Source organism: Ctenopharyngodon idella, chromosome 12 (genome assembly GCF_019924925.1).
Source record: "Ctenopharyngodon idella isolate HZGC_01 chromosome 12, HZGC01, whole genome shotgun sequence".
Taxonomy (NCBI): domain Eukaryota; kingdom Metazoa; phylum Chordata; class Actinopteri; order Cypriniformes; family Xenocyprididae; genus Ctenopharyngodon; species Ctenopharyngodon idella.
Genome location: NC_067231.1, coordinates 23,309,772 through 23,336,525, shown reverse-complemented (window position 1 = coordinate 23,336,525; position 26,754 = coordinate 23,309,772). Strand labels below are relative to the sequence as shown.

At 36.5% G+C, this 26,754-nt stretch overlaps 1 protein-coding gene across 2 annotated transcripts in view; it reads left to right on the top strand.

Annotated features, from left to right (window-relative positions):
* The first annotated feature begins 520 nt into the window (after positions 1-520).
* The window catches only part of aatkb (apoptosis-associated tyrosine kinase b), a 54,900-nt gene continuing 28,666 nt past the window's right edge, over positions 521-26,754 (top strand). The window contains exon 1 of one of the 2 annotated variants that reach the window (XM_051915595.1): positions 521-1,063. In XM_051915595.1, coding sequence (XP_051771555.1) covers positions 982-1,063 — 82 coding nt within the window. In that variant the 5' untranslated portion in view covers positions 521-981. Of the gene's footprint in view, positions 1,064-6,024; positions 6,177-26,754 lie in introns of those variants that run through there. The other variant, XM_051915596.1, reaches the window with a different exon arrangement.

The window sequence follows — 26,754 nt, the reverse complement described above, 5'->3', positions numbered from 1 at the left end:
TCGTATTGGTTTAAGTTTTGGAAATAGTTTAATAAAATCAAAATCTTAGTAGCCTATGGTTCACTTAAGTAGTCGTTTTGAATTATGAGTTGCCCAAAAATGCAACAGTAGGCCTACTAGAGAAAATCACAAACATTCAATAGTAATCAGAATAAGCAATTCTTCCTCCAAGTTGTTGTTTATTATTTAACTTACTACAGTTTGCGTTTACCTGTCAACGTAAAAACTTGGCGTAATAGTTACCGTTCAATTAAAGTAACGATCTGCGTTTATTGGTTGTTGTACGTCATCTTCAAACGTAGTTCATCCAATCAGAGCTCAAAGTCGAAAATATCCGTTTTATAATAAGCAATTATACAAGAATCCAGCTGTTTCCCCAGTACTCAAAAGTTGTGAATCATAATACAGTTCCGCGAATTGCAATGTACCAAAGAAAAGAATAATTTCGTTAAATATTAGCGTCAGTCACAGCTGCGCTTGTGGCGCAATCTCCTCCCCTCAGCGGATTCCAGCAGAATCAGTCAGCCTGAGATTCTGTGGTGGAATCGCAACGAGCAAGATGGCGCTGTGTCGTTCAGCACTGAACAGCTCCAATCAGGCTTATTAACAGACAATTCCACTGGGTTTAGATCATTCCAAGGAAACGAATGACAAAATTTGTCTCGGTTTTTCTTCTTCAGTCGGAGACATAAAGGTATGCTCCATAGGTCGCGCGCGCGCGTCGTTTGGTGCAGAGAAGCAGAAGAACCAACCGCAGAGACCCTCTCCTCGAGAATGACCAGAGAAGATTCAAATGAACACAGCAATGGCTTGCGGTGAGACACATCCATAATGGACTGCATAACCAGTGGATTTGTCCGGCTATTCCCCTATTCTAGCTCTATAACATGGAGGAGCGAGGGAATGACACGTTTGAACAGAAAATAAACTCTTTATTTTAACATCATAGACATCGTTGTTGGACTTCACGTTATCTTCAGCATGTCAGGCACTGTAACACTGCTGGTCATGTCTGCGTCGTTTTTCAACCCAAGTTTCGCGCTGAGCTCTCATTTTGACTCAGGTAGGCTTTTTATTTATGAATGTATCTATATTTTGTATTATTTATGCACGTAGTATCATATTGCATTCAGTAAAACCAGTTTCTGTGGAGATGCGCAAAATGCTCAGCAGCATCTGAAGGGCTGCTAGAATGAGATCTTCTAAAAGAAGCGTTTTGAATGAATGCTCGTTGCAGTTGTACACGGAAAACTCGTAATTTGACCGTTTTATTGTTTTTTAATGATCGATATCAGATTGTATTCTTATTTCAGAGCATAAGCCATATAGGTGAAGGCAAACAAAATGACTCAATTTGCCTCTCCACACGTCCACTGATTCACATGCCAGAGGTGAGAGGTGGAGGTGTAAGACTGGGAGATTGATGCACAGGTAGCCAATTCTGATTGGACAAGCAGGACACTATCAGCCTCAAGGGAGGTGTTTGTGTGTGTGTAGTAAGTGAGGAGCTAATTAAGAATATAATGACTGCTAATGAGGAAGAGAATAACCTTTGTGTCATGACAAGGTCAATTAATGGAATTAACGGGTTGTTTTAGACAAATACACACAGATATAGAATCGTATTTAAAATTACACTTAAAAACAATTAAATATGTGCATGAAGCATCTTCCACATATGCATATGTTTATGTATCATGTTTTGCTGATTTCTTGAGACATTTAAAAAGTTCTGTCATGAAACTCTAGATGGCACAGCTAGCGATTACATCATTCTCTAGGGCACAGCTGATTGGCTCCTGCTGTATCAGTAGCCAATGAGCTCGCTGCTCAACCTTCAAATACTGGTCAGTATTTTCTGTAGCAGTTGCAGCACACTTTCAGAAACCCTCCACCTTCCCCAGCTCCACATGTATAGATCTGCTACAGGTTATTAATGTATGCTATTTTGTACAGCAGCAGCATGTCTTACTTGCTCACAGCAGCAATAACCAACAGCAGCAGCAACATACTGTATCAACATTGTCATATCCATTGCCATGCCAAACACTCCGAGAATTATAATTCACCCAAATTCTGTTATTATTTACACACTTTGGTTGCATCAGATTAGAGAGCCCTTGCGTAAAGCCACATCATATAGCTGCAAAAAGGAAAAAAATAGCCTGAAATTGTTCATGACATTTATTTAGGGGCAGGGTTTCCCAATTCCAGTCCTCACGCCACCATACTCTGCACAGTTTGTATGTCTCTCTTATCTAACACAGCTGTTTCAGATCATCAGCTCGTTAGAAGAGAGCTCCATGAACTCGTGTGCGTCCAGATTGACAGGGTCCCTACAAAGTGTTCACTGCTCCCTACTCCCTGAGCACAGGTTATCTGTTAAAGTTCTCTTCATTTGACAAAATTTGTTTATTCGCAACATCCTGAAGTGTCAAACACGAAACTCAACTTGCACATATTAGAGGAGTTTATGGTTTGATGCAATAATATAGATACTTCTGTACATAAATATAAATTACCATACTTTCATTTAATATACATGTGTATTATACATCCATTTAAATATTAATTAATTATAAATTTCACTTAATCTAATCTGTCCAATTCAAAAGCCCTAAACTGAACGATAAATGTACGTTGCGATGTTTAATATGAAAATAAACGTATTTTGAAAATAAACATTACGTAATAAACGTAACATGTCCTTTTATCTTATTTAACCTGTTAGCATGATATTTGACTTGTAACTGTCGCGTCTCATTAATTTTACACCCGCATACAAACACACCTGCTTCGGATTGGAATCTCCCTTCAGATGGCGATATATCAACATGTCCTCCAACCAATACAGCCATATAGGTCACTTCCCTGAAATACGACCCATAGGAGCGTTTGCTAAAGTTGCACCCCTATCGACAACAGGACACTTTCATTTTAATGTATTGTACCCTTTTATCTGTGTCATATTTCAGGTTTCACGTAGCTCAGTTGGTAGAGCATTGCAATATGCAACAATATGCAATCGTGGGTTCGATCCCAGGGAACGCATGTGCTCATAAAGTGTATATGCACTATAAATCACTAAGGGTATGTTTAGGGTTGGGGTAGGTGTAGTTAAAAAATAAAAAAATGACTTATAGGGTTGTTTTTTTTTAGGAGGACAGTCTCCGATATATCCTTTTAAGTCCACTTCGTAGCACACATATGGTCGAATGGAACCCACCCCTCAACTGAGCATGCCAGATAATGGAGAGACATACAAAATGTGTAGAGCGGGTAGGCGCGAGGACTGGAATTGGGAACCCCTAATTTAGGGTGTGTTTTAAATAGGTTAAGATTAAGTTATTGCTTAATTGTAATGGAAAAATATACAGTACAGATGATGGTAAATGCCAAATGATCCCGCTTTAACAGTTATGCACATTACTTGTATTCACACTGTTTATTTTTTTAAATGAAATAAAATAATAATATCTCTAAATAAAATCTCGGCTGGCACTCATTGAAGCTCCACTACAAACCCTGATGTTGTTCCAAACCTTTATTTATTTTATTTATTTATGAAGAATTTTCAGAAAAAGATGTTGAAACAACAATTCAAAGTCTGTCAGGCTCCAGAAAGGACGAAAAAACATCATAGAAGTGGTGCACTATAATCCAAGTCTCCTGAAACCATTCAATAGTTTTGTGAGGACCAAACCTAAATTATTATTATTTTTTTCTGAAAATCTTGCCCTCCATTTTGCTGTCAAATCAATTGCTGTCTGTAGAGGCATGGTATATGGTTGGACATCAATGTTGTTCGGTCCCGAGACATTTGATGTCATTGACATCCATCTAAAGGCACCATATTCGTTCTCCACACAAAGCTATACCTTTGCGTTTCACTGGATTAAAAAACAACAGCATATGGGTTTGGAACAACATGAGGTAAAGTAAATGATGCAAATTTTGGGTGAACTATTTCTTTAAAGCCTCCCTATGGTGTGAAAATGAGCCATCATGTGGGTTGTTGCCAATGGTGAATGGTATTCCCTTCCTTCTATATTAGGACTCAGCTGTGTGTTTGTTGCCTCCTCACATGGTTCCTATGGTTACCAAGAGGGTCTGCACTCTGCAGACCTGGATTAAGGAATCTAAGCAGTGATTCCATTTCTCTGCATTTTTATTATTACCTTTTATGAGATATGCTATTCTTAACTATATCAAAGCCTATTTCCAGTATTTTTCAAAGTCTCCATATTAACTTGGAAAATGGAATTTCCGTGTTTTACAATTTTACATTTTCAATTTGGAGTCGCAGACCTCTTCCCCTCCTCCGAATTTAATTATGTCCGTCAGCGGCGATGAAGAGGGGAACAAGCTCTATCTGTCAAAGTGATGAATGGAAGTAGGACTCATCCTGGAGAGGCTGGGAATGATTAGAGGGAGATAAAGGAAACAAAATCTGCTCTTATAGTCCTGCTGGGCTTGTTTAAGTCCTGGGTACTGAAGTCTGATTCAAATTGATTCATTCGTATTCTTTCATTGAATCTGTGCGACATACTTGTAGACTGTCTGTCTTTCCAATAAATGTAATGCTGTTTTGTGTTAACCCTCTGGTGCTGCTAGCGTGGCAGTCAAAATTTTTTCATTTATTATAATTTCAATGAAATGAATGTACTATATTTTAGTTTGATAATGTTTTTTATTTATTTTTTTATTTTTTTTTTTTTAGGGGATTTTATGGTATTAAATTATATTTATGGAATAGAATAAAAAAAAAAAGGTGAAATGAAAATGAAAAGTTTATCCGCTTGTTAAGTCGTGACGTAAGCAACACCGTTTCTGGGTCCAAGCCTCGACTCATTTCACTTGAGAATGCCATCTTGACGGCCATTTATGAGCACTATTTATTCATATTAAACATTTAACATTTTAAAAAGTTAAACATTTAAAATACTTACAGTCTACACAACAGTCTCTGTGCTCACAGCTTCACAGACATTAATATTTTAACGATTTATAAAAGATGAATCACTGTCTGGCCGTCTGGGATTTTGGTATGGAGATAAAGGTTATGATTATAATTTTTTGGTAGTATTACACTACATCGTGTGTGTATATTAGCACCGTTTGTTGTTTTCTTGTGGTATGAGATAGAGCGTTTGACGTTTGAGGTGACGTCAGACTTAACAACCGTATTATTATAAAAAATGCATAAAAATACTCTTTTTTAAAAAAAATTATATGAAATATATATTTTACAAAACATGTTTTACTCTAAAACTGTGAGAAAATCAAAGCCATACATCTAAACAAGTTGTGTTCCAAATTTGAGGTTGATCTCTCAAAAAATTAGCTTTCAGTAAGATTTTGTTTGGGCGCAGTACCAAACATTTCCACTAGATGAAATTTGCTTCCCATTAGTTTCCAACGCGAACAGTACAAGAGTGACTATTTTTTTCAAGACCATTTAACCTTTTCTAATCATGTCCATGATTTTTTGTGTTTTCACATAGCAAGTGCCAAAACCTTTACCAAGTTTTGTACCATTCCAATAAAGTAAAAAAATCTAAAAAAAAACAAAACGTACAACACCAAAGGGGTTAAAAATGCAAATGCTGTCACACTGCTGTCTAAAATTTAAGGTCAAAGTTATCTGGGAAGATCCATCTTCTTTCCCCCCTCGCATTTGCATTTTAATTGCCTTTTTGTTTGTGTTTTACTAGAAGGTGAATGACTCACGATGACTAAGTAAGTCAACAGTTTTGACCATGAATCATGGTGATGCAGCACCGAGCATCATTACAGCTGGATCTTAATGGATTCTAAAATTAGTGGCTGTTAAAAATGCTATCATGATTTAAAAAACAAAACAGCATGGCTCTAGATAGACAGTTGTTCCTGAGGGTATGTTGAGATTTACTGCGACTTCTCAGTAATATAAAAACTGGAACGAATGAGAGGCTTGGCTATTGTAATGATGACATCATCTTTCTGGAAGCAGTGTTTGTTGGGTAATTGCTGGTGGTATTGGCGGCCATCCCATGCCAGCCTCCAGAGCTCAAGTTTCCTGACCGCCAGACAATCAGACTGTCCTGTAGCACTGGGCTCTTCCTGAAAGACCATTTGCTGTTCATTCCCTGCCTGTGAATCCCGCACACAAGATCTGACCAGAGACAGAAGGATCGGTAAGAAAACGTTACAGTGGATTATAGCAGATTATAGGCAAATTGAGATATGCTAATGGAGAAAAAGAAAACGGCGAAACATGACATTGACCATAATGAGATTTTATGTACATTGACAAATTCCTCAAACCATCTGAAAGAGTGTTTAGAATGTGTTTGAGATTGAGAAGAGAGGCTTATTTGTGCTCAGTTGTGTTTATGAAAGACGTAGCTGTTACAGGATGCTTAAGTGATGGTGAAATGGCATCGGATGTAATGTAAACAAGCTGGGATAGGTCAGAGTGTGGTGCGTGGCGCTTTGGTTTTAATGCAGTTTTGATTTATTTCAGGTTAACTGAATTATTTGGTACATAATGTACTGTTAAAAAGTTGTATATGTTCTTGAAAGAAGTCTCTTATGCTCAACAAGGCTGCATTTATTTGATCAAGAATACAGTAAAAAGTGTAATATTGTGAAATATTATTACAATTTAAAATAACTTTTGTCGTATTCAATATATTTTATTCCTGTGATGATAAAGCTACATTTTCAGCATCATTATTCCAGTCTTCAGTGTCACATGATCCTTCAGAAATCATTCTGATATGCTGATTTGCTGCTCAAGAAACATTTTTTATTATTATCAGTTTTGAAAACAGTTGTGCTGCTTACTATTTTTCTGGACACCATTGTATTTTTTTCAGGATTCTTTGAATAGAAAGTTCAAAAGTACAACATTTATTTAAAGACAATTTAGAATCAATTCAATGCAGTCTTGCTGAATAAAATTTAGCAAATTCCCCTCAGGTGTTCAGGATTCAGGTCTGGGCTTTGTGCAGAAGTGCGTTGTGTTGCTGGAACACAAGATGTTGGTCTAAGGATATTGCATGGCTGTTTGCTTGATTTTATGTACCATGCTGTTGAAAAAAGCCAAAGCTGCTAATTATAAGGGGGTGTCCACATGCTTTACCAAGCTTTCACTTTTCATTTGCTCTCATCAGTTCTATTCTAAGCAAAGCTCTCCACACCTACTCTTTGGCTCCAAGCTCAGTCATTTGTTCCTTCAGGTTCAGTTACAAACAAGCTCCCATGATTGTTGCTAATGGCCTGTGCCATTGCTGCAGAACTACTTTGTGCATGTGAATGCGTGTGTTTTTGGAGTGAGGAAATAGGAGTGCAGGAGATGGTGGAAGATAATCGATCCTGATTGAAAGTACGAGACTAGAGCAGAAAAAAATGGCATCCATTAATAGATGCCACTCTGCATGATGGAGTCTGCATGATAGTATTTTCTTGCTTTTTGTATTGAACTCTTTATTGATTAAGAATCATCATAATGGGTATGATTGCACCCAATCTTGGCTTTTAAAAACAGTCGACAGTCTATGCCAATCCAGTGCAACACTATTTTAAATGGTAATTAAAAATAAGAGGTATATGTTTGCTTTGACTCGGGGTAATTCATTGAAAATATTCAGACTCAAGGGAGAGTTTTCTAATCTGTTTGTTGTGTTTGTGTGTGTGTGTGTTGCCAGTAAATTTGAATGCTTTTCCTGCACTATCAAACTATATTATAAAATCTTTGAGAAAACAAGGCCAAGTGCAAGACAAGAAGACTATTTCAGGGACCTGCAATAATGCCCTGAGTGGAGCTATTCAGTCTAAGAGAAAAGGAGGATGGTGACCTAGAACAGCAATAAAGTACCCAAGATTTTTCCCCCTTGATGAGATGCAGTATAATCGTAGCGTTAAACAATTATGATTAATAATGATAAAAAAAAAAATGAATAAATATGTGCAGGCGGCATCCCACTAAACAATGTTAAATGCCATTTTATGCACAGAACATTAAGAGGGCTTTGAAAATCCCTTATGTATTTATGGGATTATTTCTGTTATCTATGATTAAGGCAGATGTTGCTACAACTTCAGTGATGAAACTGGCAGCAGTTTTGCAAACATATTAAACGAATCCCTCTAGATGGGTCATGACCCCCTGTAACCCCCTCCTGTTACTCAGTTTCTCCCTCTCGAGGTCTACAGGGCATCACAGCAGTAAAGGGGCTGATGGCCCTTAGTGTCTGGTTGAGAGAATTTGCTTGCCGTCACACTCAATGCAGGCTGCAGTGACCCAGAAAATACAGATGGATTGCACAGCAAAATCACTCACACAAGGTAGAACAAAATGCTGAAAGGGCATACTGTTGAGAAAAGACGTTTGACTGTAGGAGTATACAAGTAAAAAATGACAAATTGGCTGAGTTTGTACCCAAAGGTTAGAATGGGCTTGTTTTAAATCTTGGTTTGAGATTGTACCGAGGTGCACTGTGTATCTTGTGTATTGAACTATATGTATCAGATTTTTAATGCACTTTTACTTCTGTATCAGCACCATGGAGAGCTCCGGAGAGAGAAACAGAGGCCATTACGTTGCTCCCATCTCATGTTGAAGGACATCAAGGCTAAGATGCAAGCTCAATATAGAATCCATTATGATCGTTCTCTCTCTTTCTCCTGCTAGCATTCTCAAAGCATATTGTAGAATACAGACAGATATTGAATAAGATACAGGAAAACCCTAACAGCATAAAGGTTTTCTTGAAAGTCATGAATCTGAAAGAACAATAGGTTTTGAGAAATAGCATTCACCAGAGGTGATGGCTTTCTACTTTGGATTGATGTTGATCAGTTGATTTCCTGCTAATGACTCTTTCAAGAAATAGTTTTTTTTAAAACAATAATTGCTTAATGACCTTAAGAAAATGTTGATCATCAGCTTCAGGAGGTCAATAGGAGGTCAATAAATATTATATGAGCTTTTTTATTATTATAATTTTTGCAACTCTGATATCACAATTTTGGACATGCCTAAATGCAGTTTAAAATCCCATTTTTTCTGTTTTCCAGAATTAAGCTTAATTTATCTAATAGTATTAATAATATAACAATTATTATTATTATTAAGAGGTTTAAGAGGGTTGAATAGTTGTACATTGTTAAGTTGTTTATGTTAAGTTGTAGTTCTAGTTTTAGTTTTTTTAGTTGAGGTAAAATTATTTGGGACACAAATAAAAATCTAAAAATAGTTTTGCTACATTGAATCACAGTAAATGCCTTTTCAACAGATTATATCAAATTATGTTGATTTTGTGATTTTATTTGTTAGAAACATACAGGGTACAGACACTTGATTTGTTTAAAGGGTTAGTTCACCCAAAAATGAAAATAATGTCATTAATTACTCACCCTCATGTCGTTCTACACCCGTAAGACCTTCGTTCATCTTCAGAACACAAATTAAGATATTTTTGATGAAATCTGATGGCTCAGTGAGGCCTCTATTGCCAGCAAGTTAATTTACACTTTCAGATGCCCATATTTAAAACAGTTCATGTGAGTACAGTGGTTCAACCTTAATATTATACCAAAAAAACAAAATAACGACTTTTTAACAATATCTAGTGATGGCCGATTTCAAAACACTGCTTCGGAGCTTTACAAATCTTTTGTTTCGAATCAGTGGTTTGGATCGCTTATCAAACTGCCAAAGTCAAGTGAACTATTGAAATTGCAAAACACTTATGACGTAACGAAGCCTCGTTTATTGAAATCACGTGACTTTTGTGCTCTGGGCCACTGATTTGAAACAAAAGATTCATAAAGCTTCGAAGCTTTTGAAATCGGCCATCAATAGATATTGTTGAAAAGTCGTTATTTTGTTTTTTTGCCGCACAAAAAGTATTCTCGTCACTTTATAACATTAAGGTTGAACCACTGTAGTCACATGAACTGTTTTAAATATGTTTTTAGTACCCTTCTGGGCATCTGAATGTGTTAATTATCTTGCTGGCAATGGAGGCCTCACTGAGCCATAAGATTTCTTCAAAAATATCTTAATTTGTTTTCCGAAAATGAATGAAGGTCTTAGAACGACATTAGGGTGATTAATTAATGACATAATTTTCATTTTTGGGTGAACTAACCCTTTAAGGGTGTGTTCACACTTGTAAATCGGTTCTCTTGGTTCTTTAGATTCAGAACAAAAAATAAAATATACATTTATTCCTGGTTCATTTAGCATTCACACTGTCATGTTTAAGACCGAACCTAATCTAAACCTAATCTAAAAAAACTACTTTTATGATGTATATTTTTCAACAGAACTTACCTAAAATCCCAAAAAATGCTGTGTACTGGGCTAAATGCACTCGTTGTGTGTGCGTACATATGTTGGATTTTTTGAAACTCATGAAAAGATTATAAAATGTGTAAAGGAGTCAAAAAAGCACCAGGAGACCCTCCATTGCACACAAACGAAGATCTGCTGCAGGGAGATGGCGGTTCTTCTGACGCCTTTACCAAACTGTAATAAGCAACAGGTCTTTTATGATGAGAAAAAACATGTATGCTTGAGTATTCTGTCCTTTTTAGGGTTGCACCTTGTGACATCACATCCTGTTTTTGGTTCAATACACTTATTCAAATAAACCACACTAACAAAGCACCAGAGATCAATTTAAACGAACCAAATCTGCCAACTGTGAACACAGCACTTACCTTTTCTGCTTGGTAATTTTATATTACAATTTATCAAACATAAGTAACGCCTAAAAATATAAGTGCCTACTAACTGCCATTTTACATCCTGGCAGGCAGCGTAATACTTCTAATGATTTCTATGATTATGAAAGCTTGTCATAGAGTTTGGTAGAATGCTGAGAAATACCCAGAATTAATTTGCTGCATGCGATTAATGCGTGTGAGTGTATTTGTAATGAAAACACATGTAAGTGTCCGTTAGTATTTCTCCGTCTCACAGTAATTGTGTGATGAAGAAGTGTAAGACAGAAGCGTCACTGGTGAGTTTACACAGCAGATGCTCGTTTCTCTATTTCCATAGCAACTTGTGACACAGATGTCACACCATCCCATCATTTCAGTCTCATTAATCAAACTCTGATTGGCTTAGCCTGGAGCATTCATTCACCGGATGCTGAATCACCTCTGTCACCTCTGTCACTTCTGTCGCCCTGGGCAATTAAGGGTTGTTTATGATTTCTAGCTTATGAGAAGGTCAAATGAGGATGTTGGTGCTGGTAGTTACATAAGTAGTCATATTTTTTATACTTGTCGCATTTTATTTCTTCCCTGAAGTCACTATAATCTACATCAGATAAACCCACTGCAGATGGCAGTGTCTTTTCTTTTCTAATGCGCATTTTTAGTCAAAAATCTGTCTGCATGAGATATATAGTCCCTTTAAAGATAAGAGTATGGTTTGTGCATGAGAGAGATTAAAAAGGCAAAACGAAGAAAGCAAGAATGTACGTGGCAATCATGAGATTCCTTCATCTTTCCAGTTTTTCCTGATGATTTAAACATTCTTTTATGAAATATTCAGCCCATTACTTCACATAAAGACACACAGATATGCCCTATACTACCCTGCAGGCAAAAAACCTTCCAGGAAACATTTTTTTTTCTAGTAACAGCACCCAAAGTACAGGAATGAAAATAAACAGATTGTTTAGACTTACTGTATGTACAAAAATAGTCAAAGAGAGAGCATGAGTCGGTAAATTGAAACAAATAGTCAATATAGAATTCTATATACTTGGAATAATTTGAATAATTTTGTTAGGATTATCCCACAGATGTGTGTATACACAGTGGGATTTAAAAAATAAAAATAAAATCTGAGATCAGTTTTAGGATTTTGAACATTTGAACACTAATTAAGAGATTATGGGCCAGATTTACTAAACGGGGCAAATTAGCATGAGAGCGCAATTCCACAAATGCCATGATGGGAGTGGCAAGTTTTGCGCGTGATCTGCTGACGCGCAAATTAAAGAACACAGACGCAGTCAAATGATTTACATAATGTCCAACGCAATCTAACAAGAGCAGTGCAAATAAGCGTTGGGTCGCAAATAAGCAGAGCTGATGCTCATCAGGTGCGGGTCGACACAGGCGCAACTTGTTACATGTAATCTGACAAACACGTACACATATATAGGCCAACATAGCTTGGCAAACGATATGTTCGGATAACGTCTTCCTCTGGCATTCCAAAGAAATTGATATGAGTGGAAAATATTTTCTCCCTTCTACCACGTGCTCTCTGTTCTCTGCAGTGTCTCCTTCTAGCAGCGACAATTGCAGCCATGTCGCAAAATGGGTTAAGACATTCTTTTTTGGGCGTTAAATAATGGCGCAAATACCAGTAAATTGACTAGCACAAACATTAGTAAATCGCATTAAAAATGTACACACTCTCCTCCCATAAATATTGTGTCTGAAAGGAAAACTCCTATAAATGCATATGCAATAAGGTCAGCCACAAAAAACAACTCAGTCCACGCCTTTTCAGCGCTAATTTTGCACTGTGTCTTTAGTAAATCCCCACAGTAGTTTTTTAACAACAAAAGAGGGTTTGCGCTGACACAAGCTGTTAGTAAATCTGGCCCTATGATATTAATTTCAGTTATCCAATTAAACTTTTATTGTTATGCTAATAATATAATTTGTAATTAAACATTTTGTATTAAAGTGCCCCTATTATGCTACTTTAAAGGTTCATAATTTAGTTTTGGGGATCTCCTACAATAGATTCACATGGATCCAAAGTCAAAAAACACTTTATTTTTCTGACAATATACATTGCTGCATCGCTTCTTTTCTCACAACTCAATCAAGGATCCTCCTTTCTGAGAGCCTACTCTACTCTGATTGGTCAGATGGCCCAGTCTGTTGTGATTGGTCTACCGCTATCTGAATTTCAGCTCCGGAGGCTTCCTTAGCACTTGATACACAGTGATAAGAACAGTAACGATGGCATCAGTTTTACCATATCAATTCGAGCACAGGTTCTCAACCTTTGGAAGTGCATGCAAAGTGGATTTGCTTTTGCAGCGCATATCGACTACACAAACCAAACACTAACAGGCCAGTGTTTGAGGGAAAAAGAAGACCATAGGCGATCATTATGCAAATTTATTACAAACGTTTTAGGCAGTTCAGAATAGAATCTTTCTTTTCTGACGCAATAACTCCATTTGTCAAGGACTTTGATCTTTGAAACCTTGCAAATCTTTTGCATTCACAAACAGCTATATTACTACAGCATAATAGGGCACTTTAAAAGAGAAAAAATAGAAGCCATTTTATTGGTGGTCTCAGATTTAGACTGCACTGTTTGCTGTCACACGTGTAGCACATGTTCTGGTGAATTGAAGGAATGGTTACGTAAAGCTGCCGATCCAATCAACCAGGCTGGACGATTCTAGATCTGTTTCACTGTTGCTAGAACTGAACCTGCTATTTATGGATAATTGAGCCCTGACCTTCAAAGCCCACATCATGTGATATGCATTGAAATTAATGAAACATATGTAGCCTCCCTGTCTCCATGGCAACCCCTCTTCAGCATCCATGGCACAGTATGAGCACACTTAAGCTTTCGGTTCTCAGTGTGTAATCACACTGTGGCCATCTATAACCACGGCAACAGCAGGAAGACCAATTCAGGCTTTAAAGGAATTAGAGGCACTGCCTGAATTCAGGTCTTGTAAGTCCTTTATTCAGAGGGGAAGCAAATTTTTTCATTTTGCTTGAATTACATTGTTATTCTCCACCAGGTTGCACAAAGACCTTCCATGCTGTAGTCAGCATTCTAATATTATCATTTGGGATACTTATACTGCTGATTAGTGTGTTGGTAACTAGTATTGGACATTTCTGCTCTGTGGTTTGTTTGCTCCTTGGTAACTGTCAACTTAGAATCTTATCCAAGGTTTCTTGCACCAAAAACATTATTTATGTGTTTAAGACTATTTTTCACCAAGATTTACATTTATTCATTTACCTTTTTTCTGACCATTTTTGCTGCTATTGCTTTCAGACTACAATGTAAAACCTCTTTGCATTTGAAAAGAGAAACAGCACTTTCTACAACTTTTTGCAAATTTGTTGTTCAGCCCATTGTATAGTAGTAAAAAGCAATCTGCACTGAAATGTGTGTATGGTCCTTTGGTCCTTGTTTTATTATGAACAATTAATGGGTGCACGTTATTCTTAAAAAATGTGTATTTGTCTTTGCAATCTTTCTTCGAAATGTAAATTGTATTTGTAAATGTAAAATTACATTTTTCGTCACCACCCTTCCAGCCACCTTTCGTTTAGAGATAATTTTTCACAATCCAATTAATTCATATTCCTAGATAATATCAAGTATTGACCTAAATTTTTATTTCAAACCACATAGCAGATTTAATTTTGACAGCCATTTTGATTAGTTTTAGTCTTCATCTTCAGATGAATTAGTCTAGCTTATTAGACTTAGTCACATTTTAGACATTTTTGTCTTTCATAGTTTTAGTCGACGAAAAGTCATTGCATTTTTGTCAACTTTTAGTCATTACTTTTAGTCAAACTGCAGTTACCAACATTAAGTTTGGTAGCTATTTTATATGTATATGAAAACCAGGGTTTTCCAAACTCGGTCCTGGAGGGCAGAGTTTAGCTCCAACTTGCCTCAGGTCACCTGTCTGGAAATTTGCCTAGTAAGATCTTGATTAGCTGGTTCAGGTGTGTTTAATTGGGGTTGGAGCTAAATTATGCAGGACAGTGGCCCTCCAAGAGCAGGATTGGACACCCTGCTTTAGACCAATTCAAATAAGCTTATAAGAAATTTGAATCAAGGTTGGATTCTTATTTCTATCCCTTTTCCTTAGTTGGATATCAGCCTGCACTTTGATCGCACGTTTAGTCACAGCAAACAGCGCCAGCGGCTCATGACAGAAGACAGACTGACTGAATGACACTTTCATTTAAGCAGAAAATCTCAAATAAAGATCACTGAACTTCAGCTTACTTGTTTGTCTGTGTTTTCAGATCATCCGCACTTTTTCCGCAGCGTAGAGAGCGTGCGCTTGGGTAGAAAACATGTTCTTTTAACAGAAGAGCTCTGATTGGGGGATTTAAATTCTTGAAATCTGGCAACCGTAAGCATGAAAGCTAGTAAAAACGTTCTGTAATGTTTTGTCTCCTCCTTTATTCAACAAAAACAAAGAGTGATTTTGGTCAAGTTTTAATTTTTTAACCACATTTCAGTCTCGTCCTTTTTCGTTAAGGATATTGCATATCGATATAGTCACAGTTACTGTTTAATGACATTGGTGTCATCTCGTCATAATCTTAGTCACGGAAAAAAAGGTCATCAACGAACATTTTTCTTCATAGACTTTGTTAACGAAATTAACATTGCTACATAATTTTTCTCAAATACATCACATTACAGAAGTAAAATATGTTGTGAACACATATATATATATATATATATAAACTCAAGTATATGGCAGTTTAGGATGTTAGATTCTGTCCTTGATTACTTCTGATGACCTCTTTAAACTGGTTGATAAATACAAAGTTCTGTCATGAAACTCTATATGGCGCAGGCTGATAGGTCCTTAACTCAACCTGCTAGCAAACACATCATTCTCTATAGGGCACAGCTGATTGGTTCCTGCTGTGTCAGTAGCCAATAAGCTCGCTGCTCAACGTGCTTTCAGAAACCCTACCCCTTCCCCAGCTCCTCTTGTATAGATCTGCTACGGGTAATTCATGCACGCTATATTGTACAGCAGCAGCATATCTTACTTGCTCACAGCAGCGTGTCTGTGCATGTTGGCAGTAGCAAATCCCGTACTTGCTGAACAAAGCTGGACGATGACACCACTGTTTTCTGCAGAACTGCTTATATATATATTAAATGAACTAATTTAATAATCTATGATCATTCCAACAGAACTGAATCAACACTGAACTGACTTTAGCTGAACAACAGCTAAAATGTACCATTTTCCTGTTATCACTGTAAAGCTGCTTTGAAACAATCTGTATTGTATAAAATGCTATATAAATGAAGGTGACTTGACTTGCTCTGCAGCAGATCTATTCCGCCAAGACCAACATATTAACGTAGTCATTCATTACCATGCTAAACACTTCAAGCGTTGTCATGACAGAAATGTATGTGCTTAACTTCCAAGAGATATGGATGCATTGCAATTTATTAGAAATCTAACTAACTTTTAGTCAGACACAAATAACTCTTAGCCTGTGTTTATAATACAAATATTTGAATAAGAGAAATGGCTTGAGGCTGAGATAGTACATCTGCATATATTCCAGCTCCTAATATGAAGAAAATCAGGGAAAAGATGCAATTAAACTCTAACACAGAGTCTATCTCAGATACTCTTTGTCCTCATTTTATATTGTCTGTTTTTTATTTCTTCATCATTCTTTTATCAAGCTGCCTGATGCTGCAGCAGCTCTCGGGAAGCTTGTTACATAGCGCCATTATCTCCTACTTCACTCGTGTGTGTTTAAAATTTAATGTCATGTTCTTGTCCTCAGAGTTTGAGTATCCTCTCCAGATATGAGCATCCTGACCTAAACCAGCTAGGAGTGCATGGAAAGACATCAAAAGAGGCCTAGCAACGTTTGTTTTTAGTGCAAGTTACGTAACTTGAGTGGCACGTAACCATGCAGAGATCTGCGTCTCTGAGAGGAGATGATGTGGTGGGTGTCTAGCAGGATCAGACCAGGAATAAGGCATTTAGATTCCCAAGGGCCCAGCAGCTGGTTCCCACTACATAGACGGAGAAGATCAGAGGGAGAGAGTGTCAGTGCTGAATGACAGTGAGGTTGATGGATGAGAGATAAAAATCAGGCGCTAGTGAGCTGACTATATATGCAGCATTTTAAGTACCTCCTGTCTCCTGACTGACAAGGGCTGTTCCAGATGTTTCTGGATTCCTTTTGGACAAATTCTAAGGCAGTATTGCGTGTGTCCTTCACGAAGAAGGCAATCCCATTAAGCACTCTAGCAAGCTTAGTGAAAAAAATCTATCCAATATAACAGACACAGTGAAAGCAATGTTCATTATAAATATGCATGGGTAGTTACCATGTCCTGTGCTATGAAATATTGAACTATTATTTAAAGATTTAAGATTGATAAGATTTTTTGTTTGTTTATTATTGAAAAAATCTCTTATGCTCACCAAAGCTGTATTTACTGGATCAAAAATACATTAAAAAAAGTAATATTGTGAAATAATTTTCAGCATCATTACTCCAGTCTTCAGTGTCACATGATCCTTCAGAAATCATTCTAATATGCTGATTTGCTGCTCAAGAAACATTTGTTATTATTATTGATGTTGAAAACGGTTGTGCTGCTTATATTTTTGTGGAAACTATAATACATTTTTCTCAAGGATTCTTTAATGAATAGAAAGTAAAAGAAAAAACAGCATTTATTTGAAATAGAAATCTTTTGTAACATTATAAATTATCAATTTAATGCATCCTTGCTGAATGAAAGTATTAATTTCTTTACTTTTGAATGCCAGTTATGTACTGTAATTCTATATGATTAAATAAAAAATAGTAAAACAAAAAAACAAATACAAATTGTTAAATCCAATTAAAATTAGATTGTTTTACCCAATATTTGTGTTATTTTTGATGCTATTTTATAGTATCATGTAATTAGCAAAATTCTTTAAATGTTGAAATTAATTGTAAGTCAAGTTTCCTGTGTGCTTTTTTATGTTTAATGTTGTTGCTGCCTACGTAGAATGTTAAAAAACAGTCACTTATTTCAGTTGTGATGCTCCATACCACATAGATGCGTTTGAAGACAGTTAAACAACAAGACGGTCACTAGATTTTGGAACAGAGCCATTAAGTGACCGGAGGAGGGAAAGACAGAGCAAGGTGATTGATCCATATGTTGGGTTTATCTATTGATTTTGCATTTCTCTATCCATCGCTGACTCTTTTAGTAGCCGTACGATGTGTCCTCGCTGCAGGTGAGCTTAGAGAACGCACAGAGATGCTATTCCTGTCACAAGCATCATGTAGACCCGCTGACTTAAGGGGGTTTATTGATTAGACAGGCTTCTTACTGTGCACAGATAGGAAAAGCAGTATTCATGTGTGCACACATTCCTGTGCTATGACTGAACAGGAAGTCCAAGTCATCTTTTTCATCATCGTACCCTGCATATCAGTATTCTGAAGCTGAAAGATACATTTTGAGATCAAACAAAGTTCTAAAACTCTGTTAAAATGCTAATGCTGTTCATAGTGTTTGAGGGAGGAGGCTTCAGCCTCAGATGGAACACCCACAACCGCCCACAGTCCATTCACTGACCGTCTGATGCAAATTACATACAAAACTGGCAGAACTAGCAGAAAATGACAATTGCAGTCTGATTGGCTGAGCAACTTCTGGGAGTCTGGGGGTGCAGAATTCCGCCTAGAAACAAGGTTTATGCAACAAGCAACTTTGAGGAACAACAAATCACCGGATTAGCTAAAGTTTGCCAGGTAGTGGCATCAAATCATTTGAAAGATACTGACTTTTATTTGAGGCATTTAGTGTCTGTGAAATTAACTGTAACTGTAAGTAACTGCTTTGTTTTCTAAATATATTTCTGTAAAATAATGCATACTTATCACTTGCAGATGGACATAAACTATGTGTTTTCTGTTCAGTCATTCTTGGCATGGTTCTGTTGGTTTCAGCCTAGAGGGAAAAAACTGTTCCAACTAAATGAACAGCGTTTAATAGATCAGACAGGTCCATGAATCATATATCATAGATATATACTACATAGAGATTTGCTTTGCCTTGCCAATTTTTCCTTGTTTGCTCAGGAATTATATCGCTAGTCTTATTTGAAGAGAAAGATCTGGACTGTGGGGGAATCATGGGTCTTTGATCCATATAAACCATTCCATTATTCAAAACTTTAATATTAGTTTGCTTTGCTGAGCCTTAATCAAGAGCTTCTTGGATCTAGGTAAATTCAGGATATGCCGTAGCTTTTGAAAGAACACTTACTTTAAATGAGGCCTACAAAAAGTAAACATTAGGCGTAGATGAGTCTCAAGTCTTAATGAGAAAGTTAAGAAAATGAGATTCAGCTCAAAGGGCACGGTGGGAAAAACTTGATAGATTTTCTCTCTCTCTCCTTCTTTATATCATGCAGATGGCAAAGTGCCAACTAATAAAATAAATTAACTGTATTTTAAAGTAGGTGTAAAAGGATCAAGGGAATGGGAAGGACTTGCGGGTCATTGAGTTGTTGATTTAGCATAACACAAGCTACCAGTAAACCCCAAATGTGTTTCTGACAAATACACACACACACACACACACACACGTCTCTGCTGTATATCCGGCCTTCCAGTGCTGAAGTAAGCCAATCTGTGTCCCTGCTGTAAAAATGTGTCACACTAACTAGTGGTGACTGTACAAAAAGAAGGCCGTGAGTATTTGGGTCAGAGTTTCTACAAAGTAGGATAAATGACTTTGACTTGCACATGCTTTTTGCTTTTCGGGTTTTTCCCCCCAATCCATTTTATTTGTAAATTGGTTTAGAATAACTCTGATACTCTCTGAAAATTGTAAACCTGGAAAACAAATGTTACCCATTACATAGCATCATTTATCCTCAGCTATTCAGTTGCTGTATGGCAGATTTATTTGTTGAAATGAAAGCAAACTATGGCTAAAAGTTAGATTTATATTAATAAACTGTTTTTTTTTTTTAATTTGTTCAAAGCTGCATTTTCATGTGTAAATATATCGTATAAATATATTTTGGATTTTTTGTTGTATAAGTTTGTAATCTTCAAAAAGGGAATCATGAAATTTTGTGCACATTTTAATGGACTTAACGGTAAAAGATTGATCCTAGAGCTGTTTGAGAAGGAGTTAAACATGCAGGTGTACATTACAATTTTAAAGTGGTGGTGAAGTAAGGGATTTTAAGAAAGGATTGACTTTCAATTACTACACTTTTCAGTTTTCATTGAAGGTGGCATATTTCACTGGGAGTTACATAATCTCTACATTTGTGAGCCCAGCACGACTTCAAGAACTTCAAGCTTTAATGAAGACAGGGGCAACACGGGGCACAGACTTCACTGCAGCTACACAGATGCTAACGGACATGCTTAAGTGTGTGTGCATTAATAGATGCATGCAGCTTCTTAAAAATAGATACTTGAATAATTCCCTCATTAAAACCTATTTTGAAACTTAGTTCTTAAAGACGATGGGAAAACTGGAAATTTTGTCTTTGCTTGTCTAAGATAGCATGGCAGCACAGTGTTAAAATCAGCGTATCATCAAAAAGGATCATGGTTTCCACAAAATATTAAGCAGCACAACTGTTTTCAACATTTATAATGTTATAACTATATGATTTAGTGTAGTCTAAACCTGGCATAACATGGCAGCCTCTCAGTTTTAATTGCTGTAGATGTACGTAAGGAATGGCGTAAGGACTGGCTCCTCCATCACAATGGCTTGTGTGTGTATGTTTTTTATTTACTTCCTGTGAGTGCATTTGAGAAGAGTCGAAATAATTAGTGCTTTCAGTGATTAGAGACAGAGACTGTTTTTGAGAGTCGCCATGGAGACTAGATTTTGTGACAGCATGTTATTACTGTAATGCTCAAAACAGTGAGTACTGTAAGTAGCAACCCTCACTGGGCCTGAAAAAATCTTTAGCTTTTGAAATAAAGCACCAATCAGAGACTTCCATAAAGAAAATAGTAATTGTTTTGTATATTTAATTTGACTTTATAGAAAGCAATGACTGAGTATCATAAAACAGTAGTTTTAAACTGGTTTGGACATGGGACACACATTTTCACATTTTTTTGAGAATTTTTAGGAATTTGTAAGATTATCACTAGCACTGATGAATAAACAGTAAGATAAGACTATTAAATAGCAGCCCCAAACTAGTTTTTGTTAATACAATAAAGTTAGTAAGTTGGTATGAGCCACCACAGTCATCAAAAATATAGAAAACTACATAAAGTGAAAATAAAATGGTATTTTGGCTTAAGGTTATGGAAATTACAGTTATCATGGTAAATACACAATACTAACATGAACTGTTAATAAAACATATGGACACTGATCCTGATGAATAGAATTAGCATCATACCTGCACGCAAATCCTTCCCATTTTTCTCAGGCGCTTCACTTAAAATGCATCTGACAGAAAAATCAACAGCTATATATAAATAAAAACTATATATATATATATTCATTTTTTAAAATATTTTTCTAGTTCATAGGCAAAAAGTTTTATCCAATTTCATCAAATATTTATGGCAGCGGCTATTTACACTAAGTGAAAATAGCAATATATTCTATTTACTCTATATAAGAGTAGCAGTTCTTTGCAATTATATTTATTAAAATTATTAATTGGATGCCACCTTATTGGGACAGTAAAGCTCTCCCTACACCTACCCCTAACCCTACCTGATAAATACTTTATTATTAAAAACTCGTTAAGCACTTTATTTCCACTTTTCAAATAATTCTTTGTTTTTATTGAAAATAAATGCCTTTCGAGTTCGGTAAAAGCCGGATTCGAACTCTGGTCGATCGCGTCAAAAACTACTTTCATGCACCATACTCTCTACGGCCTATGCCACTGCAGACATTGAGTATTGCATGTGTTTTTTAATCTTGTGTAGCCCAACCAGACATTGGTGGGTGGAGTTAGTGTAAATAGCCTTTGCCAACAAGACAGGCTATTTACACTTAGTGTAAATAGTGTAAGTGTTTACACTTAGTGTAAATAGACACTCCGAATAATTATATTTTCTTTAATTTCAGCTTTATTTCAATGAATGAAAACATTTTAATAGTAGTATTAGTAAACAATAACAACACTACTGATTTGAGATAAAGAGGCAAACTTTATGATAACGTGTTTGTCTAATATTATTGGTGATTTGATGCCGAATTGAAACGTAAGTGGCAAAACCTCTGCAAATGATCTGCTTGGGGGTGTCACAAAGATGGCCGCCGATTCAGGACACATTTGAAACTGAATCTTGTCCTGGATGGAGCCAGTCTGTTTGCTTTGATGTGCTGATGTCTCCAGGGTACTGTGTTTCTCATGCACTCAGGCTGTATTTGGGGTCAGTCTGACAGAGTGAGCAGCTCTTTGGCCATATGTGCATTATGTCTATGTCCATTTCCAGTTTGTCTGTCATGGGCCGTGGTCCAGCTCCACCTCTCCACCCCTCCACCCGTCCCTCCATTCGCCTTCTGTTCTTACATTCTGTCTCTTCATCAATATTAGGCTTCAGCTTATTAGATTAATCGCCCGATCATATTTGAACAGACTGTCTCTCTCTCATTTCTCTGAGCATGTTTGGCATTCAGCCTCTACTATCCCTCATTTTTTTAGTCTCTCGCTTTTTGTCTGCTTTCGTGCTGACTGCCTAAAGCTGTTGGAGATAGTCGAGTGAGGGATGTAAGTAATGCCAGCACATTAAAACTACCTGAGAAGCAGTGTAAGGATAAGTATGTGTCATTTAGAGAGTTCTCTCAGCACAGTGTTTAAGCTGATGTACTGTCTTTGCAGCATTTTCTATCGCACTATTGTTTCTGCAGTAGCATTGAATTGCTTACTGTAGCACATGGGTTCCCTTCCCAATCCTGGTCCTGGGCTGTGTCCGAAACCATTCCCTATACCCTTATTCTCTATTCCCTACATTAGTCCACTAATACAGTTCACTTGAGGGAATGAATGAAAACGACTGAGCGAATTCGGACACTGAGTGTGTCGGAAGGGTTGCCCCTTTTGCATTGTTTGTGCTTGCTGTTTAATTATTTGAAACTTAGCAAACTGGCAGCTCCAGTATAAGATAAAAAGATTTAACTCTGTCATGGAAAGTATATAAACCTTAATTAAACAATTTAATAATCAATTAAAAAGGAATTTATACTTGTATGATATTATGCTGTAGCCACATTGGACCAGCGGTTTGGAAAAATGATGTATGGATGATTCAGATGCGGGCGCCATCTTCTGGCGAGAAGCAGGAATTCATTCAGCGTGTGACTATCACAGTGCATTATGGGTATTCTCTAGCTGTTGAGCATACATCAGTTGGGATTGAATTTGAAATGTGAATGTAGAAAAGTGCTTTGGTATATGTCAGTTCACGCTGTCTGATTTCGGCAAACAGACCTGTCACTCAGAGAAAAATCTGTGTGTGTGTGTGCTGACATGACTAGAGGCCCATTAATGCTGTTCTGGCATTTTAGTCATAAGTGAAAGTGCATGACCTGTAAGCACCAGACTGTGCCATTTAAATCGCCTGTCAATCATCTCCATGGAAACGAAATCCAGCCTTATGATTGGTTAACAGTTTGGGCTTAGTTTATGTTAAAGGTTCTGCTTGGGCTCTTTTGTCAAGCTAAAGTGGCTTCCCACCGGCAACAGGGTACACTTTTCCTCTATTTCTCATGGCTGTGCTCTGCTCTGGTTCACCCCCACCCATCTCTCATCATTTAGTCATTAGAGCTGCTCCTGCTCTCTAGCTGAGCTGACTGAAAATGGGTACCAACCCCTGAGCTCCTCTGGAGGAGAGAGAGAGCAAACAGCAGTCAGAACTTCATCTTATTTTTTTATTTTTTGTAACACTAGAGCAGATCATTACTCTAGTCTTCAGTGTCACATGATCCTTTAGAAATCATTCTAATATGCTGATTTGCTGTTCAAGAAACATTTCTTATTGTTGATAACAGCTACTTAATATTTTCTTTGTGAAAACTATGATATTTTTGTCTTTGTTACATTATGAATGCACTGTCATCAATCAATTTAATTTGTTCTTGCTGAATACAAGTATTAATTTCCTTTTAATATAAAAAAAAATCAATTGGTGTTCATTTAAATCATTATTTTAGCACATTTTATTATTTGTTAAATTTACCTTTGTAAACTAGGTTTTTTTATTTCAAAGAAACCAGCAGAAAAAGATTTCATGGAGTTACTAATTATTCTTTTATAGAATATCCTAATTAGGTCACTAATTATTAAAATAGAGAAAAAACTACCCAGTTTTCAGAAAACTATATTTAAAGTTTGAGTCCAAGCAGGCATGTAAAATTTGGCATTTAAAAAACATGAAAATGGCTGTATTTGTGGTCAACTGTCAATTGTGAAATTTATGGTGCATTGTCTCTGTCTTATAGGCACTAACTAGCTTTCTGTTTATTTTCAGCTTTCAAGCTTATTATCTAAAAATAGAGGCTCCAAGGTGCTTCAATCTGATGATTGCTGCTCATTTAGATGTTTTGTTTAGATTCTTGTTCTCTCATGGGTTCATTGTGAGCTATAAAACACTTTTAAGATGGAAATTCACTGTTAGTTCCAGCAAACACTTTAGACTAAAGTTTGATGGCAAATTGAGAGTTTGATTGGGCCAAATCAAACCTCAAAGACAAAAAAATTTGAGAGCACCTGAATCTGAAAGCTTTCTAATGGCTCGATGATACTGGAATGAGTCACCACGGCAGTCGCACTTTAAAAAGACAGTCTGGAATTTGAGCTCACAGGATCCAGACAGTGTGTTTCAGAGAATGTGTTAAAATGAAGATGGCCATCTCAGAAATAGCTTGTGTTGCGTGACTAATTTGACTATGTTAATGGGAATGCTGAATTCTAAGAACGAATAGTGACAGATATGCGCCTATAGTTCACACATCTATTCGTTGTTCAGTGTTCACTTGAGCAGAGAGAGGCAGAATCATTAGTTGATTGTAATGACTGTACAGCAAAGGTCTTTAGATTCTTGACTATTAGCACTTAAACCAGATCTTCTAGATCATTGTCTGTAGGTTTAAATGTAAACATCATTAGTTATTGATACTTTTTGCTTCACAAATATAAGGTTGTTTGTAGCAACTATTGACAATCATTTGGTATCTGAAATTGTGTCACTTTAGTCAGTGTACACTGGTTTGTACTGTGTTCTGCACATGACAGGTTTATGCACTCACTTATGTAACCAGTCATTATTTATTTAGTAGTACTTTTAGATGGCACTTTGCTATCCCCTGTTTCTTTTAGTACAATTGCCCCAAAAGAATTTAGACACTTGGATCACATTTGCATCATTATGAAAACATCATCAGCAATCTGCAATTAATGCTATTAATAGCCAACTCTGGCTATTTTTGTTATTACATTTAACCAAGTGGTACCAAGATGATTTTTACATGATATATGAAGTCACTTCCTCTGCAAGTTCACACATGTATTAAACTTTTAAAATGTTTTTGTAAGAAGTCTCTTATGCTCACCAAGGCTGCATTTATTTGATCAAAAATACAGTAAAACAGTAAAATTGTGAAATGTTATTATAGTTTAAAATAACAGTTTTCTATTTTAGTATATTTTAAAATGTAATGTAATCATGTGACTGCAAAGCTGGATTTTCAGCATCATTACTCCAGTCTTCAGGGTCACATGATCCTTCAGAAATCATTCTAATATGCTGATTTTCTGCTCAAGAAACATTTCATATTATTATCAATGGTGAAAACTGCTGTGCTGCTTAATGTTTTTGTGGAAACCGTTATGTATTGTTTTCAGGATTTTGGATGAATAGATGGCATTTTTTTTAATATGAAATGGAATTTTTTTAAACATATCTTTATTTTCACTTTTGATCAGTTTATTGCATCCTTCAATAAAATTGAATGAATTAGTGGACTAAAAGTAATGTAAATTTTAACCTTCTGTTACTGTTTTGTTGCTGCAACTCAAATACTTTAAGTAAAGGAGTACAAATGAATTGAGGGATCAGATCATAAAATGCATGTCATAATAGATGTAAACGTGTGGGGCTCTGTCGTATTTCAGTTTTGAAGTGTATGTGAGGCCTTCGGTTAGTAATATCTGTTCTCATTAAGAGTGGAAGGCTCTCGGGCCCTCTCAATGTCTTCATTAACACAGGACTCAATAGCATTGATCTAACAGTGAAGAGTATGTGGTTGTATGCATAGGTTTGGCAATACTTTTTTAAAAACATCCTCACAAATGTAGTGAAACATGTCAAAAACCTGATTTTGAGGACATTCAAAGTGGTTCTTACTATTTGACATTTTCATTAATGGGTGTGTGTAATTTTATCCCTCACCCTGGAACAACAGAGTCACTATATTTTTTCTTCCAAACAACCTTTTCTAATGAAGGGCGCTTGAAAGGGTCTTTGTCACTTCCCTTCTGTGTTTCATCACTGCATGTGATTTGATTCATGAATACTAATTTCAGCATTCATACTGAGCACTGTGAATCGTTCTTCAAAATATCCACATATGCTTATGCTCAGAACAAGACTAGATGGCTGTTAAATTCATTCTTGATTACCTGCTTTACCGAGCACAAAAGATGTAACCCAACCGCTATTCATTAGTGCAGGATCTCTATAGTAGTGGTTTAGCTGTATTTCTGGTGTCTCTCTGCTGGTTTAAACTTAATGATTTACATCTGATTGTAATGCAGCTGCAGTGAGCGGTTCAGCACCCAGAAAAACCTCCCAGCACCAGAGGGAATGAAATATAGATGAATGCATTTCATGAGACCTCACAACATATTGCTTATGGAATGTGCTAAGTACAAACACACTCACACAAAACCCTAATTATCCATATCTTTGCCTTGTTTTAGATAGACAGACAGACTG